Source organism: Hypanus sabinus, chromosome 2, assembly GCF_030144855.1.
Source record: "Hypanus sabinus isolate sHypSab1 chromosome 2, sHypSab1.hap1, whole genome shotgun sequence".
Lineage (NCBI taxonomy): Eukaryota > Metazoa > Chordata > Chondrichthyes > Myliobatiformes > Dasyatidae > Hypanus > Hypanus sabinus.
The window spans coordinates 145,610,976-145,636,430 of NC_082707.1; the positions used below are offsets into that span (position 1 = coordinate 145,610,976).

General features: G+C 39.6%; 1 protein-coding gene across 6 annotated transcripts in view; it reads left to right on the plus strand.

The window, feature by feature from the left end:
• The window catches only part of LOC132384850 (neuronal PAS domain-containing protein 3), a 1,097,971-nt gene that overhangs the window by 1,022,823 nt on the left and 49,693 nt on the right, over positions 1–25,455 (plus strand). For all 6 annotated transcript variants that reach the window (XM_059956437.1, XM_059956446.1, XM_059956483.1 and 3 more), the window contains one exon: positions 8,560–8,675. In XM_059956437.1, coding sequence (XP_059812420.1) covers positions 8,560–8,675 — 116 coding nt within the window. The remainder of the gene's footprint in view (positions 1–8,559; positions 8,676–25,455) is intronic.

The following is a 25,455-nucleotide window of genomic DNA, read 5'->3' on the forward strand; positions in this document are numbered from 1 at the left end:
CTTTGCTATTGGGCATGTCCTTGTCTCCAGTCTCAAGGTCCTTGATATATCCTAAATCTTAAGCCATGCCTGTAAAAATAACACTGACAAATGAGTTCTGATGACTTTGTCAGCGCAGATCCACTCATTCAATTGTTTATTCCCAGGATACAGATATCTGGCATTTATTTCCACTTGTTAATTGTCATTGGGAAGATGATGGTGATCTTCCACAATGAATGTGCCAAACCATGTTCATCTTTAACAAGAGAAAGTCTAACCTACTTTTGATTTTCAATAGCTTTGCTATATAGCCCAAGATCCTCACTAAAAAGATTCTGCAGGCCGCCATTGACTAGGAAGTCAACTAGACCAGCCACATAAGAAGCAATATTACACAGTGGCAACCTTTCTGCTGAAGTTGCTCCATGATGCAATTGAGGATGCATTTACCGGATTTACACCTAACAACAATGAAGAAACAACAGTGTAGTGATTTAGAGGAGAATTTGTTCCGGTCAAAGTCAGACAGTGTGGGGAAAAAAGGCTATTTCATCTACTATATCCATGCCAACCAGTTGGTATCCATAAGACTATAGGAGCATTAGACATAGGAGCAGAATTAGGCCAATTGGCCGATCGAGTCTCCTCCAACATTCCATTGTGGCTGATTTATTTTCCCTCTCAACCCCATTCTCCCTGTAACCCTTGACTATTCAAGGACCTATCAACCTTCACATTAAATATACTCAATGACTTGGACTTCACAGTGGCTGTGGCAATGAATTCCACTGACTCACTACTCACTGGCTAAAAAAATTCCTCCTCATCTCTGTTGTAAATGGACATCTCACTATTCTGAGGCTGTGCCTTCTGGTTCCCAACTATTCCCAACTAGCGTGGATATTGGGTACAAGTTGATTAGGGAGTTAACTTTGGCATGTGCTAAAGGTAATGCAGTCGTTATGGGAGATTTCAACATGCAGGTGAACTGGGAGAATCAGGTAGGTGCTGGACCCCAGGATAGGGAGTTTGTGGAGTATCTAAGGGATGTATTTTTGGAACAGCTTGTGCTTGAGCCAACCAGGAACGAGGCTATTTTGGACTTGGTGATGTGTAATGAACAGGAATTGATAACTGATCTTGAAGTAAAGGAGCCATTAGGAAGTAGTGATCATAACATGATAAGTTTTTATCTACAATTTGAGAGGGATAAGGGCAGATCAGAGGTGTCAGTGTTGCAATTAAATGAAGGAGACTACGGAGCCATGAGGGAAGAGCTGGCCAAAGTTAAATGGGCGGATGCCCTGGCAGGAAAGACAGTGGATCAGCAGTGGCAGATATTCTTGGGGATAATACAAAAGATGCAAAAGCAGTTCATTCCAATGAGAAGGAAGGATTCAAAGAGGGGGAAGGGGCCACAGTGGTTGACAAAGGAAGTCAGAGATTGTATAGCATTAAAGAAAAAGGAGTATAACTGGGCTAAAATGAGTGGGAATACAGATGACTGGGAAAGTTTTAAGGAACAGCAGATCTTAACTAAAAAAGCAATACGGAGAGAAAAAATCAGGTATGAGAGTCTAGCCAGGAATATAAAAGGGGATAGCAAAAGCTTTTTTAGCTATGTGAAGAGAAAGAAGATAGTTAAGAACAATGTTGGCCCCTTGAAGAATGAATTGGGAGAAATTGTTATGGGAAACAGGGAAATGGCAACAGAATTTAATGTGTACTTTAGATCTGTTTTCACAAGCAATCTCCCAGATGTATGGATGGGCCAGGGTCATAAGATATCAGAGGAATTGAAACAGATTGACATTAGGAAAGAAACTGTGATGAGTAGACTGATAGGACTGAAGGCTAATAAATCCCCGGGTCCAGATGGTCTGCATCCGAGGGCTCTAAAAGAGGTGGCTCAGGAAATTGCGGATGCATTGGTAATCATTTTCCAATGTTCCTTAGATTCAGGATCAGTTCCTGATGATTGGAGAGTGGCTAATGTTATCCCACTTCTCAAGAAGGGAGGGAAGGAGAAAACGGAGAACTATCGCCCTGTTAGCCTAACGTCAGTCGTGGGGAAGATGCTTGAGTCCATTATTAAGGACGAAATAGTGGCGTATCTTGATGGCAGTAATAGGATTAGGCCGAGCCAGCATGGATTTACCAAGGGCAAATCATGCTTGACTAATCTGTTGGAGTTTTTTGAGGATGTAACAAGGATGTTAGACGAGGGTAAGCCAGTGGATGTAGTGTACCTAGATTTTCAGAAGGCATTCGATAAGGTGCCACATAGGAGATTGGTGAGTAAAATCAGAGCTCATGGCATTGGGGACAGGGTTTCAACATGGATAGAAAACTGGTTGGCAGATAGAAAGCAAAGGGTAGCAGTGAATGGGTGTTTCTCAGACTGGCTGGAGGTGACTAGTGGGGTACCACAGGGCTCTGTATTGGGACCACAGCTCTTTACGATTTAAGTCAACGATTTAGATGAGGGCATTGAAAACTATATCAGCAAGTTTGCTGATGATACTAAACTGGGTGGCAGTGTGACATGCGAAGAGGACGTTAAGAGAATACAGGGAGACTTGGATAGGCTGGGTGAGTGGGCAGATACTTGGCAGATGTCATTCAATGTGAATAAATGTGAAGTTATCCACTTTGGAAGCAGGAACAAGAGGGCAGAGTATTGTCTGAACGGTGTAGAGTTAGGTAAGGGAGAAATGCAGAGACCTAGGAGTCCTAGTTCATCAGTCAATGAAGGTGAATGAGCAAGTGCAACAGGCAGTGAAGAGGGCAAGTGGAATGTTGACCTTTATTACAAGGGGAATTGAGTACAAGAGCAAGGATGTCCTTTTGCATTTGTACAGGGCCCTGGTGAGACCACACCTGGAATATTGTGTACAGTTTTGGTCTCCAGGTTTAAGGAAGGACATTCTGGCAATTGAGGAACTGCAGCGTAGATTCACTAGGTTGATTCCTGGGACGGCAGGGCTGTCTTACGCAGAGAGATTGGAGCGATTGGGCTTGTACACACTGGAATTGAGGAGATTGAGAGGGGATCTGATTGAAACGTTTAAGATAATTAAAGGATTTGATAGGATTGAGGCAGGAAATATGTTCCAGATGTTGGGAGAGTCCAGTACCAGAGGGCATGGATTGAGAATAAGGGGTCAGTTATTTAAAACAGAGTTGAGGAAAAACTTCTTCTCCCAGAGAGTTGTGGAGGTGTGGAATGCACTGCCTCAGAAGATGGTGGAGGCCAATTCTCTGGATGCTTTCAAGAAGGAGCTAGATAGATATCTGATGGATAGGGGAATCAAGGGATATGGGGACAAGGCAGGGACTGGGTATTGATAGTGAATGATCAGCCATGATCTCAGAATGGCGGTGCAGACTTGAGGGGCCGAATGGTCTACTTCTGCACCTATTGTCTATTGTCTATATAAGAAACCTGTTCTCTCCATATGAACTCTTATCTACTCCTTTGAATATTCAATAGGTTTCAATGAGATGCACCCCACTCTTTCTTCTAAACTCCTGTGATTACAGGTCCAGAATCATCAAACACTCCTAATACCCATCCATATTAATCCCACCAGCCAACACTTGGCCCATTGTCTTCAATTCCGAGGCAATTTAAGTGCTTGTCTAGACATCTCATCTCAGCAACAATATTCAGATTTAGATTCAGTTTATTGTCATTTAGAAACCACAAATGCAATGCAGTTTAAAAGTGAGACAACGTTCCCCCAGAATGATATCACAAAAGCACATGACAAAACAGACTACACCAGAAAATCCACGTAACGTTTGGCAATCCCCAATCCAAAGTCCGGAGAGGCTGCTGCGTATTAATATCGCGCTACCGTCTAGCGCGTTTCCTGGAAGGAGCTCCAAATCCACCAGACAAAACAAGCCCAAAAACTAAAGCTACAAGACCTGCACGAAACCACATAATTACAACATATAGTTACAACAGTGCAAACAATAGCATAATTGATAAAAAGCAGACTATGGGCACAGTAAAAATAGTCCAAGATGTTAAAGTACTGTAAGTTCAAAAGAAATCAGCACAGTTTCCACAAGTCCCCAGGGTCCCGACAGACTCGCCATCCCACACCGGCGGCAGAAGGGAGTACCCTCGCTATGGACTTCCAAGGCGCTGCCCGACTCAGCCTCACAGACGCAGCACATAATGAAAGCTCTGTCAAACCCAATATATACCCAATATATTCTGGGTATCAGTACTGCTGTGCGAAAAGAACCCTCTGAATATCTTAAATTTTAGTCTTCTAGTTAATTCTCCTCTAATAAAGAGCAAACATTCTTGCTTTCTACCCTATCTATACCCTTCATCATTTTATACAGCTCAGTCACGTCCCCTCTTAACCTCCTCCATGCTGACCGAGTCTCCTCTTGTCCTCCTTGGTGATTGAGAATAGTCTTTTCTAGTTATTACTGTACATTTTGTAGACAGTACACATTGTAGCCATGGCACAGTAATGCTAGAGGAATGTATGTTAACTGTGCAAGGTAAGGTGCATTCTTCCTTCTGGAAGGTGTTAATTGTCTTCAGAAATGCAGCATAATACATTCAAGTAATGGAAAGCACTACACTCTTGATGTGTCTTGTAGATGGTGGAAGGTCTCGTGTCAGGTGGTGAATCACTCCCCAACCCACACCCTTGTAGACACAGTTTTATTTAGTTGGTCTAGTTGACTTTCTACTAATTAGTGACCTGTAGGATGTTGATGGTGGGGTGTGTGGGGTAAAGTAATGGCATTGCAAATCAAAGTAGGTTGCTAGATTTTTCTCTTACTCTAGATAATTATGGTTTGTTATTTTCATGGTGCAGTTAATGCATGAACACTAACTGGGATTTGCTGCATGGCCTGCTTCATTTGCTGAGGATTTAAACTTAGTCATCAGTAAACATCCCCATTTTTGACCTTACAAATGAAGGAAGGTCATAATAAACATGAAGATCAAGGTGACAATGTATGAGCCAAATACACTGCCTTGAGGAATTCCTGCAGTGATATCCTAGACCCTAGAATGATTGATCTTCAACAACCATATCCAGCTTCCTCAATGCAAGGCAGGGCCATTAAATTTAATTTTACCAAAGTTCCTTAATGCCATATTGAGTCAATGTTGCCATGATGTCAAGGACAGACACTCTTGCCTCACTTCTAGAAATAAGCTATTTGGTTCGTACCTGGACCGAGGCTGTGATAATGTCTGGAACCAAGTGGCTCCTGATCAAACTGTTGCCGGGTGTCAGGGAGTAGATAATTAGTGTTTCCTGATGGCACTATTGATAGCACAAAACTTAGATGATAGCTGAGAATGGAATGATTGGGTTGTTTTTAGCTAGACAGTACAGGATCTATCAGAGCAATTTTTCATTGTTTACCTAGAGGCACAGTTAGTACTGAAAGGGCATCGGTACTACAATTTGGATGTTATCTTGCACCAAAACATTTGGTGAACTGTGCTCTTATCCCATCACGATAATAAAATTGGCAATGCTGGTGATGGTCTGAGGAGAAATCCAATATAAATCACCCATATATTTGAGTGAGTGTGATTATAAATGCACAGCCATGTGCACACATGCCTGAGCATTGCTCATGGAAACAGCATTGGTGCTGCCTCCTCTCATTCACTGCTTCATTGTCCATCACTATTGCCTACTAATTGTGGTAGAACTGCAGAACTTGATCTGGTAATTTGATAGTGGATTGATTAGCTTTGACTATGCTGTTTTAGCTTCTCCAACAGTTGGTGTTCCTTATCAATACTTTCTGCAGGGGTCATTGAACCCAGGTCCTTTCCCCTCTCTTGTTTATAACCATAGAAGAATGGATCTGCTGGACCACACATTTATAGAGAGTGGTGGTGTCTGCTGTTGCCAGTGGTCTTCAACAGCTCATAGATGCCCAGCTCTGAACTGCCAGATCTGCTGTAAGTCCATTCCATTTGGCACAATCATCACGTCATGCCGGGTAATAGAAGAGATCCTCAATATGAAATGCAACTTTGTCTTCACATTACCGTGGGCTGGTCATTCCTAAGAATGTTGCTATGGACCAGGTGAAAATGAGGTCAGATTGGTTTATCCTCCTTGTAGGTTCACTCATTACTTTCTGCAGACCAAGTCTAGATGCTACGAATTTCAGGACTGAGTCAGCTTGGCCAATTAATATCTTCCCATGGTGATGATCATCAGAGCTTCCCAGCAAAATTACATTCAGAGTTCTGACCCATTTCAGTGCTTTGCTCAACCTGAAAAGTTCTGGTTCTATGGCTGAGGGAAAATGGCAGGAGGTAATTAGAAGGAGATATCCTTGTTCAAATTTGACCTTATGTCTTGAGATATTATCAGATCTGGAATCAATGTTGCTGACTCCCAGTCCTGTTTCCTCCCACTTGTACAGTACATTATTGTGCTTTCTTCCCTGGTGGATCTATTCTCCTGCTTAGTCTAGCAGACTGGTTCTATGAATATAACTGTGACAGACTGTTGCTTGACTAATCTTTAGGACAGCTCTCTCACTTTGGACAATGGTCTCCATTTATTTATGAGGGGCCTCTGCAGGGTGGGGAAAAGCATTATGAATCAAAGTTAGTTCAAGGCCATGTGATTCACTTGGTTAATCATTTTTCTGTTGTGACGTGATAGTTACAGTACAATTGAGTAGCTTAGCTGGCCATTTCAAAGGGCAGGTGAGAGTCAATCATGTTACTTCGTGATGAAAATCGTGAAGGATGGCAGATTTTCTCTCCCGAAGGACAAAGTGAGACATTGAATTATCAGATGTTCTGATATGGACAGTGTCCAAAAGTGCATAAATCACCAAACTTTCATGATGTGCTCATCATTTGAATAAAATTGTTCCATGGTGGTCATAAATTGAAACACAAACCTCCACACTACGTTGGTTTGGACAGATATAGATGTTTCGTGTTTGTGCGGTTGGTTATTTGGTGCTCTAGCTACTTTCACTGCTGCTACTTCACACCAAGATTTCACAGCCAGTGGAAATTCCTAGAACAATTTCACTTGAAAAAGAGTGCAAGCTCAGTTTCCTTGGGGTAAATCAAAACAAGATCTAGCACAGTACAGAAAACTATGCTAGGTAACGTTGGCAGATTGTTGAAGTGCAGCAAGCTGCACGGGCACATGCAGCTATCTGTAGCATGGCTAAAGAGAGGAGAACTAAGAGTTCACCATGAACAGCACATGCAGGAATAAGACCCATATTTATGTTTTCACTATAATTGAATAAATATTGTAAGTCTTCCTCCCAGTTTAATATTGGCTAATCACTGGGTACTCCCATTTCAGAAGTAGATGTCATTAATTCTCAACTCTCACTGAAGCACCAATGCTGTAGTTTTGCTCGACAGGTCACTGAGCTTTCTACATGCCAAAATGGGAAGAGCTGATTTAATTCCAAAGATATCTGCCATTTTCATACTATAAGCATTCCTTGGAAAAAAAATACAGCTCCAAGGGCTCTGATCTTATGCTTTCATAAAATAGAACTACACGGCTGAGTGACAGTTCTGATCTGAAGCATTTAAGTGTAAGTTTTGATCTTTCTGGCTTTGATTAAAACTAATGAGCTCATTTAATTCAAAATGAGAATCTCTGATAAGAAAAATAAGGTTGATGTGATTGGATTAGAGGGATGAATTAGACTCTTACAGTTGAAGTTTCTGCCTGGATAGTGCATTACAGGCTATATGAAATAAAATTAAAAAGCTGTTGGCACATTATAGTATGTTAGATGATGAGAAGAATTTTATGGTAATTCATTTTTTAATCAGTGGAAGTGAAAGCACTAAATTTTTAGCATTGCACCAGTTTAGTTTTGAATAAGGGGAAATTATTCAGATTTCTGAAAATCAAAATGACTGCCTTGTTAAAACAAGAATTTTTTTTAAAAAAAATCTGGGGAATAATACAGCGTTACAGAATGAAAATAATCTTCAAATTCTTAAATTCCACAACAAACTTTCCATACTTAAGTAAAATGTGCATGGTCCTTAATATTTTTAATTGATCTCTCATATATGACCTCTTTGATAAAAATTATTGCAGTTATCATCGAGAATCAACCACAGCAAATTATTACCACTTTTGGAATGAATATGTCAGTACATATCTGGTTTATTGTAAACTATTCTTTAAACTTGTGATATTATATAGTACACGTTGACTAATTTCTGTTATAGCTGTAATATTTTATCACAAAAGGGAAATATTACGACTGAGAAATTAAGCTTTCCATCAGGAAAGTTAAGTGTCATCATGACTCTAATCTGTATGAAGAATACATTGTGCAACCTAAATATGTTCTAATCCTTTTTATATAACATTCCTTTTTCTTTTGGGACACTTTTTCAAATTTATTGATTGGTCTGTTAAATATACAATATACCATGAACAGAAAACCCAGTCAACATCTTCTTTACTGCCAGGGAGTGGTGACAGAAACATTAATTGCAGGAGAAATTCCAAGTATTTACAAACCAAATCTTAACATTAATATTTTCTTTAAATCTCACTCTAGAATCCACCAGCCCGACTTTACTGAATATTGACAATACCTTGGAACGTTCATTTTTTATCAGAATGAAGTCAACATTGACCAAGCGGGGAGTTCATATCAAATCATCAGGCTATAAGGTAAATAACTTTAATCATCTTTTGCAATGATTAAATTTCAGTTGCCAGAAATCCATACTGCTGATGGTTGAAAGTACGATGTGTTACAATTTGTAATTTATTTTCTTCAGCTGTGGGTCTTTCATTTAGAAACTGGAACATTTTTCTCAAATCAGAGTGAAATGCAATGTACTCTTGATTGGAAAAAGAAAATTTATTTTTGTATTTGTGCTGCCTTAATAATTTTATAATAATATTTTTACCAGAAAACATTTTAACTTTCAATTAAATGTGCTTTTGTTGCCATTTTAATTGATGTAGTTAAGTAGATCAGTGAAAAGCTAGATACAATTTGAATATGTTTTCTTGGTTAGCTGGCATTTGAACATTTAAAAAGGTGTTGATTTTTTGTTTTTTTCACTTTTATTTCTCATTGATCATTAATCTCTATATTTCCAATAGCTTTAGAATAAAAATGTTATCTTATATGACAACATATATAGCCTTTTGATATATCAGAACCGAATTTTAATTTCATCCAACCTGACAGTTTATAGAATTTTAACAGTACAACCAACAGATTGAGTATAAGATTGCCAGAAAACATCATGCTTTTAGGATTGTGATTTTAACTCTGTGGAATAGATTTTAACTGTACGGAATAGTTGCTAACCCAGTTTGTGAAGCCTCACTGGATTAGTTTTAGAAACATACTGATATAACGGTAAGATTGTCTAAAAGAGCAGTTGCTTTCAAATATTTGGATTATTTAGGTTGTAAAAACTTATGGTCTTGGAAAATATTACTACTTGATTTGTTTGCTAGGCTTGCAATGGATTAGTATTTTGAGCTTATCGTGGATGACTTCGTTGCCTCTATACTTAGTACAGAAGGACTTTACCTTGGAGGAGGAGTGATATATTCTGTGTAAGCAGACGTAGCTGTACTTGGATCTGCTAGAGCATGGAAGGTGATGGTTGGTAGTGGAGTGTTGCTTACTGAAGATTTTCCCTGGTTCATAGAACTGTACAGCTTCTAGGCACCATCCATACTCAAAAGCGATTCTTCCCCAGTCCCTTCCTGGTTGCTCTGGGAGATGTTATTCAAATCTATAGACACACTATGGTAAAAAAAAATTATCAGTGTTAATTTGTATTAAGCTCTGCTTTTAATCAATATCGATTGGTGCATACCTTATTTTCTTGGTCTTGAAGCAGTTGTCTTTTGTAGAGAGCTTCACTGGCAGGCACACATGCAGTTGTCAGAGGACAAGAGGAAAAAATAACCAGAAAGTACTCATCAATGTCCATTAATGATCCTCTCATCCTGTGATGTCAGGGGAGTTATTAAGGGAGGGCAGAATTACCCCTTCTATATCTGCATTAGGCAATTCCTTCGCAATGGCTTGACGTCTAAGCAGTGCACAAAAATAAAGGTCATGGGATCAGTTCGAAAGTGAATGAGCACATTATCATCAGTATCCTGAAGCTGCTGTTCCAGTGTCTTGATTGGACTCCAAGTAAGATGAATCCTACAAAAGCACCACACAGAAATGGACTCCTTGTTCTTGCCTCATCCAAATCAGATTTCCCTGCAGTAGACCTGTATCCTTCCACATCCTTTCTATTCAAGTATCTGCATAAAAAACCTGTTGAACATTATAATTGTATCTGCTCCACCACCTCTTCTGGTAGTTTGTTCCAGATATTCACCACCTTTTGCATGGAAAACCTGTCACTCAGCCTCTGACATCTGAGTGAAGCTAAACCCTGCCTATCCAATCTTTTCTTCTAACTACAGCCCATGAACCAGGCAGCATCCTGGTTTATCTCCTCTCCGTTGTACCACAGTCTTCCTGAAGGCTGGTGACCTTAACTGCACACGGTACTTTAAGTCCAATCTAACCAATGTTTTGTTCAATTGCAAAATAGCATCCCCATGTCATCAACACCTTTATAGTCCCTGCCAATTATGCTATATGTCCGACTGGAATTTAACTTCCTAAAGTAAGTTACCTCACACTTGACTGAATTAAATTCCATCTGACTCCAATCATAGCCCAAATTTCAATTGGCTTCTGTTCCTCCGTATCTTTGGACAAGCTTCCAATCATCTACGATTTTACCATTTTTTATATTATGCTATGGATAACACAGATCACATTACTATAAGATAAGAGTTAGTGTTGGAGACAATGGAACACAACAAATAAATCTTCACTGAAAGTGGGGAGAACCAGACTGGGGGAGAGGGGCCAAGTTCTTGCGTACTGTTTTGCTATATAACAGATGTGGTTTATTGTCTATGTTAATGATTTACATGATAATGTGGTAAATTGGATCAACAGATTTGCAAGATTTGAGGAGTAATGGACAGTGAGAAAGGCTATCAAAGCTTGTGAAATGATCAGCCAGGAAAATGACAAGTGGAATTGAATGCAAACACGTTGTTACACATTGGGAGGACAAACCAGGGTCGGATGAGTGATGGGACATTAAGATGTGCAGTAGAACAATGTAACCTGGGAATATAGATCCAAAATTCCCTGAAAGTAGCAACACTGGTAGATAGGGTGGCAAAGAGTGCATTTGGCACATTGGTCTTCGTTAGTCAGGGCATTGGGTACAGCAGTTGAGATAAATTCAAGAAATTCTGCAAATGCTGGAATTCCAGAGCAACGAAATGCTGGAAGAACTCAGCAGGTCAGGCAGCATCTATGGCAATTAATACACAGTCGATATTTCAGGCTGAGACCCTTCTTCAGGACTGAAAAGGAAGAGGCAAGATGCCAGAATAAAAAGCTGGGGGGTGAGAGAGGAAGGAGGCTGGCTGGAAGATGATGTGAAACCAGGTAGGTGAGAAAGGTCAAGGGCTGGAGAAGAAGGAATTTGATAGGAGAGGGAGAGTGGGCCATAGGAGAAAGGGAAGGAGGAAAGGACCCGGGGGAGGCGATAGGCAGGTGAGAAGTAAGAGGACAGGACCTGAAATATTATGTTGAAGTTGTGTAAGTCATTGGCAAGGCCAGATTTGGAATATTGTGACTAGAACTGCACAGATATTTATTATGAGGGATATAGAAAATTTCAATGTATTCAGGCTTTTTCACCTCAGGTTGGGTGAGACTAGAACTGGAGGTCATAAATCTAGGGTATAAAGTGAAATATTTAAGAGGAATCTGAGTGGGTGATGTGAGTGTGGAATGAGCTGTGAGTGAAAGTGGGGGATGCAGATTCAACTGTAACATTTAAGGGAAATTTTGATAGGTACATGAATGAGAGAGATGTGAATGGTCATGGTCTAAGCAGAAAACCAGGCCATCATGGATTAGCTGAATAGAAGGGACTATTTTTCTGGTGTAGTGCTCTATGACTCAAAGAGGCATTTGCTGTCAACACAAGAACCTGAGAAGCCTAGAAACAATTATTCACTCACTGCTTACCATAACATATTTAACTAATTAACCTGAAAACCAGCAGGAAGTCTCTCCACACTTTAACAGTATCTGTACTGCAAACCAACTCTGCCCATCACCCTTCTTCATTCTCTATGTGAAAGACTGGTCAAATAATTTATCAAACCCTTATATAATGACAAAACATTCTAAGAATCTCCTTTGAAAGAAACAACAATAAATCTTCCAAATGTTGATAAGGCACATAAAACAATAATGGCAGATTGAAGTGAACTCTTTTGACAATAATGCCCCTAGCCTGTTTGCAGCAGAACACTGAAGGATGTCAGCTTTGAGATGACTGCTGTTAGCAATTCTTAAATGTTTACACCTTAGTGACTGGCTGAAATCTGGCAAAATTCTTTATCTGGAACGGTATTACAGATCAGTTGGAGAGATAAGGAGAAAAAAAAGCATACAGATACCACTGGGTAATGGACTCAATGCTCTCTGAGTGTACGGGACAACTCAATGATGTGAGGTCGGGCAGGCAGCAGAAGATGAGTGAAGCCTTTTATGCAAATGTTCCACTTATCTCTCCAGTCCTGGCAACTGCCAATGGATAGCATAGTGGGGGTTTGATTCCAGAGTTTGCAGATGTTTAAGTATTAGGTATAATACATGTTTAAGTATTTTAATTATTTTGTTTGTTTTAATTCTGATGATTAAAAGTTGTCATTAATGAATGAATGCAATAAGCTCAGAGATTGTAAAAAACCTAAATATTTTACCAATTTTCAATTTAACATCCTATTCAACCCTATAATGCATTTCTGATCCTACATTCATGCTGTTACTTCTGAGAGATTGTCTCCTTAAATAACTATCCCTTGTCCCTCCATCTTTCCAAAATTATTATCCATGGATGTTGTGGATCCTCCAAATACATGCACATCTTAGATGAAACTGCTGGTTCATATCACTTCAGTCATTTATCTACCGAGCATTCCACTGAACAAAATCACTGATGACATCCGGTGCTATTGTAACGAATGTAATCTCTCTCCTCTAGTTCTTAACCTGTCTGAAGCATTTGAAGAAGTTGACCACATCATCCTTCTACAATGCATTTCCATTCTTTTCAATTTTGATGAGACCTTGCTAGACTAGTTTCATTCTTATCGATCCATTCATGGCCAGGGAAAAGTACTCTTCTCAAGCCAACAACGTTCCCTTCTTTGTTTCTTTGGGGTCTATTTGTGGCCCCTGTGAATTTGCATTGCTATCTGAAAATACAGCTTCCACATGAAAACACCTGGCCCTACCTCAGTAGCCCCTTTTCAACCCCATTCAATTACAGATTGTTCATCTGCCAAGATTGAGCAGCAGTTTCCTGGATTAAATATTGGGAACAATGAAATCATTATATTCATGTTCCATTTGTACTCCCCTACCTCAGTGAAACTATGCTGTATGCAACCACAATGATAAAATGCGGGCACATATCTTTACCATAACTAGGACTGTTTGCTGCTGAAAAACCTTACGCATGCCTTTGTTCATTTTAAACTGAGCTCAAACAAAGCATTCCAGGTTGTGGAAAATTCCTGATCATATATGACTTCTGTGTTTGCTGACTGATATTGGCATCTGGTTAAACTGAAAGCACAGCTGGCAGTCGTGGGTATGTTTAAACACAGAAATGATCAATTCTCTCCATAGCCTCGTCTTTCCCTCCCTTTGTTATCGCTAGTGCAACAAATGAAAGAAGTAGCAGCAAAAGTAGGTCCTGAAATCTTCACTGGCAGTCTTCAATATCTGCCCCAAAAGAAAATAGTAAAAGATAAAAGCTATGTCCTGAAATCACCTTCCTCTATGGATAGCATTGTAACATTTCTAGAAAACAGTGCAAGATGTACAATATGTGGAATATGTTTTTCACAATTGATGGCGTCATTACTGACTCATCCAAAAATACAATAATTGCTAAAAAATTAACTTAAAGCATGCTGAAAATAGCAGATCAGGCAGCATCTATGGAGAGAGAAGTTTACATTCTGACTAATCAATGTAAATGCATCTCCCTGTCAAAGTAAATACTTCTTTGTGGATGCCACAGTGGTCTCTGATTAATCCTGGCCTGATTGTTATACAGTCTCTGTTAGTTCAGCAGCATTAAGGACCTTTGCCACCCAGGACATGCCCTTTAGTATTACTACCATCAACGAGGAAGCACAGGAGCCCAAAGACACACACTCAATGTTTCAGGAACAGCTTCTTCTTCTCCACTATCAGGTTTCTTATTATAATTTATAGTGCATTTTATGTCCATAATTGCATTTCACAATATATTTCAGTGAAAGACCTAATTCTGACTCCAAGCATCACATGAAAAAGAAATTCAAAGATTAAGTTAAACCGTTAACTTGGTCTGCTATCTACACTGGCACCAACTCTGTGCTGTTTGCAGAGCAATAAGAGTTTTTATTTGTCATGGCACCTTTGTACTCACAAATGGAGGGACCTATCATCCTGAATATCAAAGTCATATTGGAGTGCTTCAGAATTCTGATGGAAATCCAGCTCACTTCCTACTCCAGCATATTCTTCCCAATCCACCAGATTTATAGGGCACTGCTCAGCAGCTTATCCACCCTGCTCCATCTACCACCCTAAACAATATGATGGTGACACCATCATCATCAGGTCATAGAGATTACCATCTTAGAAATATCACCAGAAACTCAAAGTTCTGGTATTCCCCACAAGGCCATAGGTATATAAGAATTAAGAATGTGAGTAGACCTCTCAGCTTCTCTGCCTTTCCAGAAAATTCCAACTGATGTTCTACCCTAAAGCCATTTTCCCACATATTCCCAAATCCTGTGATTTCTTTAATATCCCAGATTTAATCTCTCTTTGGTTTGAATATTATCAATTACAGGGCCTAAACTGCTTTCCAATTAAGTAGATAATGGAAGAAGGAGACATCAAGAATACAGTCTCAAAAATGATGAGGTCTGTCATGTGAGTGTTAAGGAAAATATTGGAGTATTCGCAGCTCTGCTCAGCAGAAGTACCAAATAGATGATGCAACTCAGCTTCTTTCTGTTATCCCCAGCATTGTGGAAGGCAGCTTCGGCTAATTTGATACACTCCATACGATATCAAGAAACAGTGTAAGCACTTTCTCTATTTCTTTAGCAGCTTTCGGACTCAAAATCCTCTACACCATTTCATTCCAAGTAATGATAGATGACAAACAGAAATTCTTATTGCTGCACATCTGTAGAGTGGGAGAAAATCAAAAATCAAATCCTGTTACTATAGACTCAAGTAAATGACAGTCTTTTAGTTCAAACATACAGTAAAAGATTACTTTGTAATTCAAATGCAGTTCACTTAATATGATGTGCTCTAAGCTTGTTTTCAGCTCACATTTCATTCCAGCATAATGATTCATAAAGAAATTAGATATTATAGGAGATTGCAAGTTGCAAAATGTAGACCAACTCTAGATTAGTATCTGAGTAATAATAAAACAGTTGGATATTCAAAGACGTGTTCTTTGTTCTCTCACCCCTCTTCTTCTCTTTGACGTAAACACACTCTTGTATTTTATAATGAAAGATCATCAGCTTGTTCTTGTCTCCACAGAGGCTGCCTGACTCTTGAGGATCTTCATCCTTTTTCTGTTCTTTTATTAGTCCCAGGACTTAACTGGACGAATTTGTACATTTATGTCTCACTGACACCCAGACAGTACTTGTTTTGCTCTTACTCTGCAAGATTTGTGTTTGAAAATATGTCTTTTGTCTCAAGTCAACAATGAATTACACTAAAGTATGTGATTTGTAAAAGAATTCCTGGTTGTTTTGTTATTTCAGGTTACTACAGGGATTCCCTCCTTCCTGAGAACAATTCGCAAGTGGGAAATGCCCCACCCCATGTATCCAGCAATTTATTTGAATAAAAAAAAGAAGTCAACTAAGGGCATCATGTAGTTAACTCAGAATGTTCAATTTAACCATTTGTATTTCTCTGCAAGATACAATAATATTGTTGTGAAGCAAGTTCCCACACAGCCAAAGATCCTGCAGCTCCACAGTAGCCAGCAAATCCATTTTGCCTTTTTCCCAGATGTGGCTGCATATACTTTGAACATTTATAACCTGTGGAAAACCTGCTAAAAAGTATTTTTCTCTCATGCTATTTTATCCCTTTTAGTTATGGTTCTTCTCATGTAAACGTGCACGGCACAGTCCTGAGGCTGTCAGTGCTTTCCTTGGAGAGCATGTCAGGGCTGGAAATCGTACCTGAAATCAATGCAGCTCCAGCAGTAGGGAGAGGCTTAGTGCAAGCAGTGGGGTCACTGTTGGATTTCTACCTGTCAGTTTCCTTAAATGCTCTTTCCAGCAGATTATTGGGGTCAGGTTTTTGTGATCATTCATCCTAGGCTTTAAGAGAGAACTCGTCAGCTGTAACATGTGCTGCTCTGAACACTGTTTCAGCAGGAAAAAAACCTGAAATGTGATAATAAAATAAATCTATTGCCTCCTGCAATTAAGTGTACCTGGCAAGGTAGTATTTTAATTATTAACCCCTGGCAACCTTGAGAATGATGTACAATAGTAGCAACATGACATAGCTGTCATCCGGCTTTACAAAGGTTTGATGATGAGAACTATGACAGGGTACATATTCCAGCATTGAACTTTACATATCAGAATGTCCACTTTAATTGTATTCAATACCAATTGTCATATTCGCTAGAAAATTCTGGAAGTGGATAATGCCATAATGTCAGTATTTTTGCGAGACTTCAGAATGTCTTTACTATATTTTCATCTTGCCTCCTACGTTCGGCCAGCTAAAATTAGCCGGAAATCCAAGCCGTCATATTGGAGTATTAAGATGTTACATCAGTGCTAAATTAATATACCTTGAATAAATCGCTACTATGCCCTTGTTTCAAGCTAATAGGATTAAAAGAAATTTGATTAAAATTATATCTGGGAAGCTAGTTCATTCAGGTGGTTAATCCCAAAGATGTTCTTCCATCTCTTGTAAATGGTTGCTGGGCTATCTGGAAAATACCAGGATTTTTTTCATATCTAGACATAATATCTACTTTTAGTAAAACAAACCAAATACAATAAAATAATCCTTGACTCAAGCTAGCGGACAGATTATGTGGCTTTCAACAGACTAAGGACGTGTTCACAAATGCAAAATCATTGAACTGCCTATGGAAGTTTGCCAATTGCAACTGACTGTTCATTATATTAAATATATGGAAAAATTATGGATGCCACAATGCGTTTCCTCTCACTCAGTTAAGCCACGATTGAGGCAGCATACTAAGTACTCCAATACCAATCTATCAAAGCCTCACGTCATTCCTATATAACAGCAGGACACATGTTATTCCTGCCACATCAAACTGAAACTAATCCTTTGTTAACATTTTGAAAGGTAAGCTCAAAATACAACAAAAGCAACCTGCATGATACATGTCTACTGACTCACAGACAAACTGTGTTGAAGGGCTTATATTTTGCTTTCATTCTTTTCATAATGTTCAAACTTAAGCTTCTCATCATTGCTCCTCTATATTCAGGCCAAAGGATTAAGCAGTAGGAAAGCCTCTAATTTTAGGCTTTTCTAGCACTGTGCCTTCAGTTTCAGGAAGCTGGAGGAAGAGGGCCAAGATGAAGTTTGCATTTCTTTTTCCACTCATCCTTCATTTGCTTAGTGATCTACTCACTCTCCTGTGCATGAGGTCCTAAGCCCATAAGATATAGGAGCAGAATTAGACCATTTGGCCCATCAACTGTGCTCTGCCTTTTTATCGTTGCTGATTTAATTTTCCTCTCAGCTCCAATCTCCTGCCATCCACCCATAACCCTGCATGCCCCGAACAATCAAGAATCTATCAACTTCTGCCTTAAATATACAAACATATATAAAGAATTGGCCTCCACAGCTGTCTGTGGCAATGAATTCCACAGATTCACCATGCTCCAGCTTAAGAAAAACCTCTTCATTTTCATTCTAAAAGGATACCCTTTATCCTGAGGCCGCATCCTCTGGTCTTAGACCCTCCCACCATAGGAAACAATCTCTCGATATCCGCTCTATCAAGGCCTTTCACCATTTGATAGGTTTCAATTAGGTCACCCCTCATTCGTCTGAATTCTAGTGAATACAGGCCCAGAGCTGTGAAACACTCTTCATATGACAAGCCGTTTAATCCTGGAATCATTTTCGTCAACCTCCTTTGAACCCTCTCCAGTATCTGCACATTCTGTCTTGGATAAGTAGCCCAAAACTGCTCACAATACTCCAAATAAGGCCTCACCAGTGCTTTATAAAGTTTCAACATTACATCCTTGCTTTTATATTCTAGTCCTCGTGAAATGAATGCTAACATCACATTTGCCTTCCTCACCACAGGCACTATCTGCAATTAACCATTAGGGAATCCTGCACAAGGACTCCCAAGTCTCTTTGCACTCAGTTTTTTGTATTTAGTCAACCCTTTCATTTCTTCTACCAACGTGTACGACCATCCATTTCCCGTCATTGTATTCCATCTACCACTTCTTTGCCCATTCCCCTAATGTCCAAGTCCTTCTGTGACCTCTCTACTTACTCAAAACTACCTGCCCGTTCACCTATCTTAAAATTGTCTACAAATTTTGCAACAAAGCCGTCAATTCCTTCATCCAAATCATTGACATGTAACGTAAGAAGAATCAGTCCCAACTCAGGCCCCCCGGAGCACCACTCATCACTGGCAGCCAATCAGAAAAGGCTCCCTTTATTCCCACTCTTTGCCTCCTGCCAATCAGACGCTGCTCTGTCCATGCTAGAATTGAATGTGCATGTGCATACATTCACCAACACCTGAAACCACCCACCTTTATAAATTATTCACTATTTACTTTTTTGTAAAGGCATCTAGTTTTCCTTAGATTGGTGATCCCTGGAAAAAAAGCAAAGAAAAACAAATCTGGAAATGTTTAGCAGTTCAGGTAACATCAGTGGAGAGCTACTATTGCAGATCAACAATCTTGAACAAATCAAAAAATCAAGCAGGTTTTGAGGTGGAAAGATAGCAGATACAGGAGAACAAAAAGGAAGGTCAGTGCTCGTGTGGAAAACGGGAGAGCTGAAATGACATTAGTCACAGTATTGACAGCAAGTAAAGGATAATGAGGGGCAGTCAATACCCAAAGTTATGTTTAAGGTTTACATATCAGGAGGCCAATGAAATCTGTAATTACCAGAGAGAGAGAGATCTAGACATAGGAACTGTGAGACCAAAGGCTGAAATGGCTGATTATCTGAAATTGTTAAACTTAAGTTGTAATATGCTGCGTTGGAAGAAGGGGTGTTGTTTGAGTATTAATGCTGTACCGATGAAGGGTCTCAACCTGAAACATCGACTGCCACCTCAATTTAGTTTGCATAGGTCACAGAGAGCTTAAATCCATCACAGACTCAATCTCACTTCTTTGCCTTGAGTCTCTTAAACAGTTTTCACTGAATGTAATACTCAAACAACACCCCTTCAGCCCAATACCGTGAGAAAGATAGAGAGAATTTCGAGCCAACAAGTTCCCGTTGGAGTGAAAGGCAAGGTTGGTAGGATTAGGAAACTCTGGTTCAAAGTTCAAAATGAAAATATTATCAAAATATATAAATATATTTACAATATACAACCCTGAGATTCATTTTCTTGTGAACATACACAATAAAACCATTATAGAATCCTTGCAAGACCACACCAACGTGGACATTCAATCACTGTCCAAGAGACAACAAACTCAGCAAATACAAATAGAAAGAAATAATAATAAACAAGTAATCAATAAATATTGAGAACGCAAGATGAAGAGCCATTGAAAGTGAGTCCATAGCTTGAGGGAATATTTCAATGATGGAGCAAGTGAAATTGATACAGTGCTGGATATTGGGGGAGGTTCTGATCAGGAAAATGATTGAGGTTTAGGTCAGGTACAGGCAGCAGGAATCAAGTAAAGCCCTTGAGTGTGAGGGATATTGGGGTGCACACAAGAAGCAAAAAGGGGACATGAGATAGATTTAGAAAGTAAGGTAAAGGAGAATCTGAAGATTTATAAAATTACCTGAAGTTTTGAAAAAACAGAGATAGTGTTCATGGGTTTCATGGACCATTCTAAAATCTGATGACAGAGGGGATGAAGCTGTACCTGAATTAAGTATTGATCTTCAGGCTCTAGTCCCTCCACCCTGAGGGTAATAACAAGAAGATGGTATGTTCAAAGTAAGTTTATTATCTAAGTACATATGTGTCACCATATACTACCCTGAGATTTTACTTTTTGCATGAAAAACTTCCTTTATGCACTTACCCAATGAAAAGAGCACAAGAAGGATAGGGGTCCAGATTCACATCAATGTGGGCAATCTCAGCAATACAGAAAACAATGAATCTCAGGGTAGTATATGGTGACACATACGTACTTTGATAATAAACTTGCTTTGAACTTTGAACATACCATCTTCTTGTTATTACCCTCAGGGTGGAGGGACTGGAGCCTGAAGATCAATACTTAATTCATCCCCTCTGTCATCAGATTTTAGAATGGTCCATGAAACCCATGAACACTATCTCTGTTTTTTTCAAAATTTCAACTAATTTTATAAATTGCCCACATTGATGTGAATCTGGACCCCTATCCTTCTTGTGCTCTTTTCATTTTCATTCATACCCTGAATACAGAAAACAAAATAAAATCAATGAAAACCCATGCCCAACAGGATAGGCAACAATCAATGTGCAAAACACCTAACAAACTGTGTAAATACAGTGAGAAAGAGAAAAAAATAATAAGAAATAAATAAGAATTAAATATCAAGAACATGAGACGAAGAGTCTTTGAAAGTGAGTCCAAAAGTTGTGGGAACAGTTTAGTGATGGGGCAAGTGAAGTTATAACCATATAACCATATAACAATCACAGCACGGAAACAGGCCATCTTGGCCCTCCTAGTCCGTGCCGAACCCTTAATCTCACCTAGTCCCGCCTACCCGCACTCAGCCCATAACCCTCCACTCCTTTCCTGTCCATATACCTATCCAATTTTACCTTAAATGACACAACTGAACTGGCCTCTACTACTTCTACAGGAAGCTGTAGTTGAATGAAGTTATTCCCTGGTTCAAGAGCCTTATGGCTGAGAGGTAATAACTATTCTTAAACCTGGTGGTGTTGGTCCTGAGGTGCCTATACCTTCTTCTTGATGGCAGCAACAAGAAGAGAGCATGGACCGGATTATGGGGGTCTCTGATGATGGATACTGCTTTCCTATGACAGTGCTTCGTGTAGATGTGCTCAATGGATGGGAGGGCTTTACCTGTAATGGACTGGGCCTTATCCACTACTTTTTGTAGGCTTTTCTGAACAAGGTCATTGGTGTTTCCATACCAGGCCATGACGCAACCATTCACTATACTCTCCAACACACATCTGTAGGTATTTGTCCCAGATGGTGAGCTCCTACATGATGATTGCTACCCTTCCTGAGGCATCACCTTAGCATGGACAAGTTAGCCTAAATGGCCTGTTTCTATGCTGTATAATTGACTCCTTGGCAAGGATATTTAATCATCTTTCTTCATATATTAATTTATTTCCCAAGTAGCAATTATAGATGAATCACTGATCATGTTGGCTTCCTACCATAAGTTGTTGAGCTTTTCATATAACTTAACAGATCCTCTTTTGCCCTGAATAATTCTGTTATACCTAAATATCTGACACATTTATATTAAAAAGGGTGAAAAGTGGATAAAAATGGCTTTCTGTTAAAATTATTTTTCCATCTGTCTGTTTGCCTTTATACTCTTACAGTTGGACGTAATGATTTCTTCTACTTGTTTGGACTAAGTCTTCATTAATCATGAAGCATTGCTCATTTTTTGATGTGAGCTTGGAAAGGCAGTAATAGAAATTTTGAAATACAGACACTGGGTTAGATACTGTTGAATTTCACACTTGCAGAATAAGGTATATTAACATTAATGTTTTCTTTTGACATTTGGGATGTTGCATTAAATAAATGGTGTGCAGCAAGTGTGTTGCTCCCTTATTCTGTACCACAAGATCCAAGACACCACAGTCTGCAGATCAAGCATTGTACTTTTTGCATGAAAAACTTCCTTTATGCACTTACCCAATGAAAAGAGCACAAGAAGGATAGGGGGCCAGGTTGAGCTTGCAAGGGGAAAGGGAAAGTTGCAAACAAGAGGGTCTGAGAGAAAGAAACTTGGCATTAGTTGGGTTGAATGGTTTATGTAGAGTCATATTGGGTGGTTACAATAGGCTGCTGAGGTGATGGTCAGATTGGGGGTGGACAAGAATTGGGTTTGAAGCTAGAAGTATTCTTGTCATTGATGTGTGGTTATTGTGACTGTTACAAGAGGCACGTTTTGACAAGAAGATTCTCATAACTCTCCATCTGCCGCCCCATGGATTTTCCATCACTACATGGCACAAGTCACCAATATAATGGAATAATATCCACTTAATGAATGAATGAGATGTCAATAACCCTCAAGAAACTTGAAATAATCAGGGACAAAGTAACCACTTGCACAAAAACAATGCGCTGTAACTGTTTTCCAGGCTGCTTTGATAGTATCTTCCAAAATGTAGCTGAGTACACCACGGCCAACAGTTTCTTTCCAAGTAACATACCATATTGACTTTGAAATACGTCATCAACTAATGATTGTCGCCAGATCTAAATCCTGGAACTCTCTACTCAATGGATTGAGTGCCTTCACTAGACATTGTGAAGTGGTTCAACCAAAAGGGCTCTGCTTCCTCTTGGGGACAAATAAAAATGGGTGATAGATGCCGGCTATGCCAGAAATGCTCAAACCCAGAATATGAATTACAAATAATTATTTTCAGACTTATACTCGATGGCTTAAGATACATTTAGCTTTCGCCAAAACTGGCCTTACCAGTGCTGTGATGACCAACTGCACCATTTACGAGCCATGCAGACGTGTTCGATGTTCGGGCAAGTGGCATTCAGTTGTGAGCTACACATCAAAGAAAACCAGTGAATGAGATCAAACCTGGTAGTGCATTAGTTCAACAGAGAAAAACCAAAGACTTTACAATCCACATGTAATCCAGAAATTCTCTAAGTGAAAATCTTTTCATATTAATTTAGTTAAATAGAACAAATAAGCATAAATTGCACGATAAAGCAACATACACAAAATGCTGGAGGAACTCAATAGGTCAGGCAGTATTAAAGGAAATGAATAAACAGTTGTTTCCACTGATACCCTTCTTCAGCTCTTAACATTGGCTTCACCTGGCTTCACCTATCACCTTCCAGCTAGCCTCCTTCCCCTCCCTCCTTTTTATTCTGGCATCTTCCCCCTTCCTTTTCAGTCCTGAAGAAGGGCCTCAGCCCGAAACGTTGACTGTTTATTCTTTTCCATAGATGCTGCCTGGCCTGCTGAGTTCCTCCAGCATTTTGTGTATGTTGCTTTGATTTTCCAGCACCTGCAGGCTTTCTCGTGTTTATGATTACATGATAAAAGTTCTAAGCAATCATTAGTTAAAAATCATATAAGTCCAAAAAAAGTGAAAAATGCTATTCTGAAATTTACTTAAGTATATTTTTATGAAGTTTTTCTAATTTATTAGACAACATTTGTTTAAAATTTTGTTCTTGGTTTTTGTCTAAATCTCTACTTAAATTCTGAATAAACACGTTTGCCTTGAGTTCAGCAGGGGTTCCCCTGATCTGCTGCTGTTACTGCAATGGAATCCTTGGAGAAATATCATAAATAGCAAGTTGTTTACATCATTTCTGCAGGGGCTCTGCTTATCTTCCCCAAAAGTGATGGTGGTAAATTGAGGGAATTACAGAGATTAATTCCGTTAGCCTGTAAATCCTGATCTGAGTTTACTGTTTGGCAGTACAAAGTGAGTGTCGTTCAACTCTACAAAGAGCACATTATCAAAAGAAGATGCTTTCAGATCAAAATGTTGAAGGTAGGCTTCTGAAATTGGCAATGAAAATATTCATTAAATCTCAAATTCCAACTGCAGATAACCTAAGGTAAACAATCAGGCTTGTTTGAAGAAATCCCTGCCTAATTACCATCAGTATATAACCTGCAGAGCCGAGGTCCCAACACACTAGGCCACTGCTCTTCTAAGATAAGGAATGCCGACTATTTCATGCCTAAACTGCCTGTATGCGTGTCCTTCTCCTACCTTCATAAAAGCAGAGGTTAAAGAACAAGGCTCCAGAGATTAGGACAACAAAGAGGTGGTCACGGGAGACAGAGGAGCACCAATATGATTGCTCTGATTTGGCAGACTGTGCCATGTTAAAGAACTCACCTGTAGATCTGAATGAATATCACCACTGTTGTCATGGTCTTTATAAAAACAGTTGTAGACAAGTGTGTCCCCACAAAACCACTCAGAGTCTTCTCCATCCAGAGCCCGAGATGAACCACGAGATCCATAATCTGTTGAGGACCAGATCAGAGGCATTCAACTCTGGTGACCAAGAGAGATACAAGAGGTCCAGGTACGATCTCTGGAAAGCCATCTCATAGTGAAGTGGCAATTCTAGACTTAACTTGAATCAATGAAGGATGCTTGACAACCCTTGCAGCTCTTGCATGCTATCACCTCTTACAAAGTGAAATCAAGTGACGTAGCTGAAAACAGGGCTTTGTTCCCAGGTGAGCTCAATGCCTTCTATGCCTGCTTTGACCATCAAAACATGGAGGAATCATCATGATCCCCCACAGCCCCAGTGATATAATGGTTTCAGTCTCTGAGGCCAATGTGAGAGCATCCTTCAGATGAGTGAATCCATAGAAAGCTTCTGGTCCAGATGGTGGCCAAGTTCTAAAGATCTGTGCTGTGAGCAAATTCAGCAACTCCAAGGAGCTGATTAATTGCTTCAGGAGGAGAATACTGGAGGTACAGGAGCCAGTCCTCATCAGTGTATCAGAGGGGGAGAGGATCGGCATCTTTAAATTCCTCGGTGTTATCACTTGAGAGGAGCTGTCCTTTGTCCCAGCACATAAGTGTAATTACAAAGAAAGCATAGTAGCACCTCTACCTCCTTAGGGTTTTGCAAAGATTTGGCATGAAATTGGTAACTTTGACTAACTTCTGTAGATATGAAGTGGAGATTGGCTGTATCACAGCCTGGTATAGAAATACCAGTGCCCTTGAATGAAAAATCTTGCTAAAAGTAGTGAGTATTGTAAAGGAGACAGGACTCACACAGTCAGGCTCAGGAATAGTTGTTACCCCTTGCACATCAGGATCCTGAATGAGAGGCAATAACTTCACTCCACTTCATTTGC